This window comes from Octopus bimaculoides, chromosome 6 (assembly GCF_001194135.2).
Source record: "Octopus bimaculoides isolate UCB-OBI-ISO-001 chromosome 6, ASM119413v2, whole genome shotgun sequence".
NCBI classification, from domain to species: Eukaryota; Metazoa; Mollusca; class Cephalopoda; order Octopoda; family Octopodidae; genus Octopus; species Octopus bimaculoides.
Genome location: NC_068986.1, coordinates 39612752 through 39616713, shown reverse-complemented (window position 1 = coordinate 39616713; position 3962 = coordinate 39612752). Strand labels below are relative to the sequence as shown.

The window sequence follows — 3962 nt, the reverse complement described above, 5'->3', positions numbered from 1 at the left end:
TTTCTGTAATGTGGTGCATAAATTGTCAAGTAAATGAGACGCATCTTTGCCTCCACTGATTCACTTGCAAAGTGTTGAGTAAAATTATTTCGTTGCAGACCTCCTTTGGGTCTTTTTATTATCACTGCGACACACATAGTCCCCAGTTGGTAACATTGATTTCAAGGCCCTCCTAGATGAGAGACTGGCATTCCACTTAATGTCTATGTTCCATGCTGGCATGGATTGGAGAGTTATTAATGTAGAAATATGGTATCATAGCTACTAACAGTTGAGGGTTGCGTAGTCTAGACGGCGTTTTTAAATTTCATTATTCTCTTTAACCCGGGCAAAGCCGAGTATTTCTGCTAGTATTAATTAAAATTTACATCTACAAGTTAATTACACAAATATTACTAAAACATGTTTTTTGATCCAAAACAAATTAACTTGGTTCCTGCCTCTCATGCATGGAACCTTGTATATTCAGTTCCCATTCAGTAAGGGTTAATGTTAAACAGTTTACATGAGCATACAAAAATTTTTTCTAACCGTAACACTAAGCAGCAACAACTACAGCACCTGAATATGTTAGCATTTTCATTTATACACATGAAAATAATGAATGAATAAATGCTGTCATCTAGGTGCTGAACAGCTGCCTTTATCTGTACTGAAGAATGTTAACATGATGTTAATGTGTCTTCCTAGATATCTTGCCTCACTGATTTATTTTTTACAATTTCCAGGGATCTTGCCAAGCAGATTGAAAGTATTTGAAAATAATGATACATGTAATTCCTTGTAAGTATTTATAGGCTTTACAGTTTGTTTCTACTCGTATCACATGTTAATATACTGATGTTGTATGATTTTACAATGCATAAGATTTGGGGGGGAAAATTCATTTGGATAAATCTTTAGCCATTCTTTAGTAGGAATTCTAGAAATCATTTCACACAAAATACATTGTTATCAAAAGCAATAAATAATTAAATACCATTGGCACAATATTTTGATCAAAACTGAGATAAGAGGTCACCATTTTATAAACTGTAAACATCAGCTCCTTTAAAGGTCATGTTAATCATTTGACATAATGACAAACTACATACATATGTTCATATCAGTTCAGTGAAATAAGATATTTTAGACCAAAGACCATCTTGAAAGGTTCGTGATCCATGACCACAATATATATTCCAATCTATATAACCTCTACATATACACATCCAAACCATTTATAAACACTAATACAACATAATTCTAATTTTATATTCCTATGCACATGATTCAGGCAAGCATATGATTCAAACATAACCACAATATAACCACAATGTCAATTTACACCAGCATTCATACTGAGTTGCCAAGTTCTTTTAATGGATACTCAGGAATCAAAAGCCCATGATACACAAACTGTAGTCCATCCTGTTAATCAGAACCTTCAAACAAGCAGAACAGCAAACTGCTTAATGTGTGTGTTCATCATCTGACATATTGATAGACTGCATAGATGAATTTTATATTACTACATCCTATGTAACTGAACCGTGTATCAGTCTATTATTCCCAACAAGATTGATGTCTGCCTCAGTTTAATGGGTTTCTTTAGGCAGAACCATCTGCAGTCACTCATTAACAAAAAAAAATTGTCCAACAGAGTCTTTTTTTACCAGCTTCAGATTTCATGTGGTGTAGGAAAAAAACTAAAAATACACTGTCGTAAATCACAAAATTTAATTGAATTATTCTCATCAATAAGAGCAATTAAAGAGTGAAGGTAAATTTAAGTATTTACTCTTTACTTGTTTCAGTCATTTGACTGCGGCCATGCTGGAGCACCGCCTTTAGTCGAGCAAATCGACCCCAGGAGTTATTCTTTTAAGTCTAGTACTTATTCTATCGGTCTCTTTTGCCGAACCGCTAAGTTACGGGGACGTAAACACACCAGCATCGGTTGTCAAGCGATGTTGGGGGACAAACACAGACACACAAACATATACACATATATATATACATATATACGATGGGCTTCTTTCAGTTTCCGTCTACCAAATCCACTCACAAAGCTTTGGTCGGCCCGAGGCTAGAGTAGAAGACACTTGCCCAAGGTGCCACACAGTGGGACTGAACCCAGAACCATGTGGTTGGTAAGCAAGCTACTTACCACACAGCCACTCCTGCACCTATATAATTTTCTATATAAATTATGATTTTTTTTTTTAGGTACTCGTTCCTTTTTTTTAAGAGATAGAAATATCATTGGTTTAACCTCACTGTATTATTGATGCATTTTGTAACTTCAAGAGTATGGTTGGATGAAAGGATAAAATAGTGAATAACCAGCCAAGAGGTTTTAGATTCTTATACTATAATCAACATTACAGTGTATGTAAACTAGACATTTAACTCTGAAATGGCCCAGATCACCTAGTTCTAAGTAGGGTACCCAGCACAGAAAAAAATTGACCAAGTGATCTGTCCACTTGCAGTATTGAGTTCATCTCTTGTGGACCTAAGGAAGGCAACTGGAAAGCCATTCCAGAGTAATTTTTCTTAGCATCATTATATGAAGACCACTTCTTTGGTGGTAACCTCTATCTAGAACCCTTACAGAACTCTCTAAGGGTTTACAACTTCAAGACAATTAAAAGTAAAGTCAACCCCAGTATGGCTTGATTTAGAAATTTAAAATTAGGTGAACTAAATAATGATTTCTAACATAGACACAAAGTAACAAATTTTGAAGGATTGGGGTATTTTTAATTATATCAGTTCCAGAATTTGACCAATTACTTCTTTTATCAACATAAATAAGAAAAGCAAAATCAACTTCAGTATTTCTTGAACTTAGAATACAAAGAACTGTAACTAAATATTGTAAGTCATTCTCCCCATTGTCTCTTGATACTGTTAAACCTCAGCCTTCACTGAACTGGATAATTGTATAATTGTCTGCTTTTTTGTTCTTTTTTTTATGGTGTTCCACTGTTTTTCTTTTGCAATTAATCACATCTCAAGTATTAATTTCACTGCACTGAGCTGCACTACAAATCATATCACAAGTGTATCACAACAAGCATACCTCTAGCTTTTATCTTCTTGTATTTGATAACAAAAGGGTATCCATCCATTGACAAAAAATAACAACAAGAAAAAGAAACCCTTTTTCCCCCCACCAGTTAAATCTAGACAATACAATGAAACTAGAGACACACACTATGAAATGGTTTAAACATGGCCAACACAGGTTATCTTTTAGCAAGTACCAGGTCTGTAGAAATATTGTAAACCCACTGTCTAAATTAGCTGAGAAAAACTATTAATGTCACTTTATATTATATAGCAGACATATGAAATGTAAATTGGCTACTAAAAGCAAGTCACACCCAATTTACTTGTACAACAAGATCATTTATCAAAAGGATATCATATGCTACATTTTGTTTAAACTCTATACTGTATTTAAGCACTAGATTAGCTAAGCTGGCAGAATACTTAACGGAACAACTCATCTTTTCTATCTCAACTTCTGATATTTAAGACATTGGTTCTTGCATTACTCAGGTTTGTGTTTTAATAATTAAACTTTCTTTTGACGAAGCACAAGGCCTTTTTTTTTTTTAGAATGGAAGTATACTTGCTTAATTAATTCCGAATATATTTGTCATAAAGATAAACACACACATACGAGGGTATGCTGAAAAGTTCATGATTTTGGGTACAAGAAAATACAGGAGAATCAGTTAATTATAATTATTTTATTCTACATCTTTCCCTTCTCAGATTCACACACTTATTGCAGCAGTCCTTTAGTTTTTCTAAGCCTTGTTAAGGAACTCAGAAGGTTGAGTTTTCAACCAGGCCTTTCATGATACCCTTAAAGCCAGGAATTTTTCAGCACCCCCTTGTATGTATGTGTGTATGTATGTATATATATATATATATATATATATATATATATATATATATATATATAT

General features: G+C 33.7%; 1 protein-coding gene across 4 annotated transcripts in view; it reads left to right on the top strand.

Moving 5' to 3' along the window:
• Positions 1 to 3962, top strand: part of LOC106874565 (centriolar satellite-associated tubulin polyglutamylase complex regulator 1) — a 130770-nt gene that overhangs the window by 93563 nt on the left and 33245 nt on the right. For 3 of the 4 annotated variants that reach the window (XR_008264404.1, XM_014922340.2, XM_014922341.2), the window contains one exon: positions 729 to 783. The exons of the other annotated variant lie outside the window; for it this stretch is intronic. Coding sequence is in view for 2 of the 3 variants with exons in the window: in XM_014922340.2 (XP_014777826.1) it covers positions 729 to 783 (55 nt within the window). In the remaining variant the exon portion in view is untranslated. Of the gene's footprint in view, positions 1 to 728; positions 784 to 3962 lie in introns of those variants that run through there. 4 annotated transcript variants of the gene reach the window in all.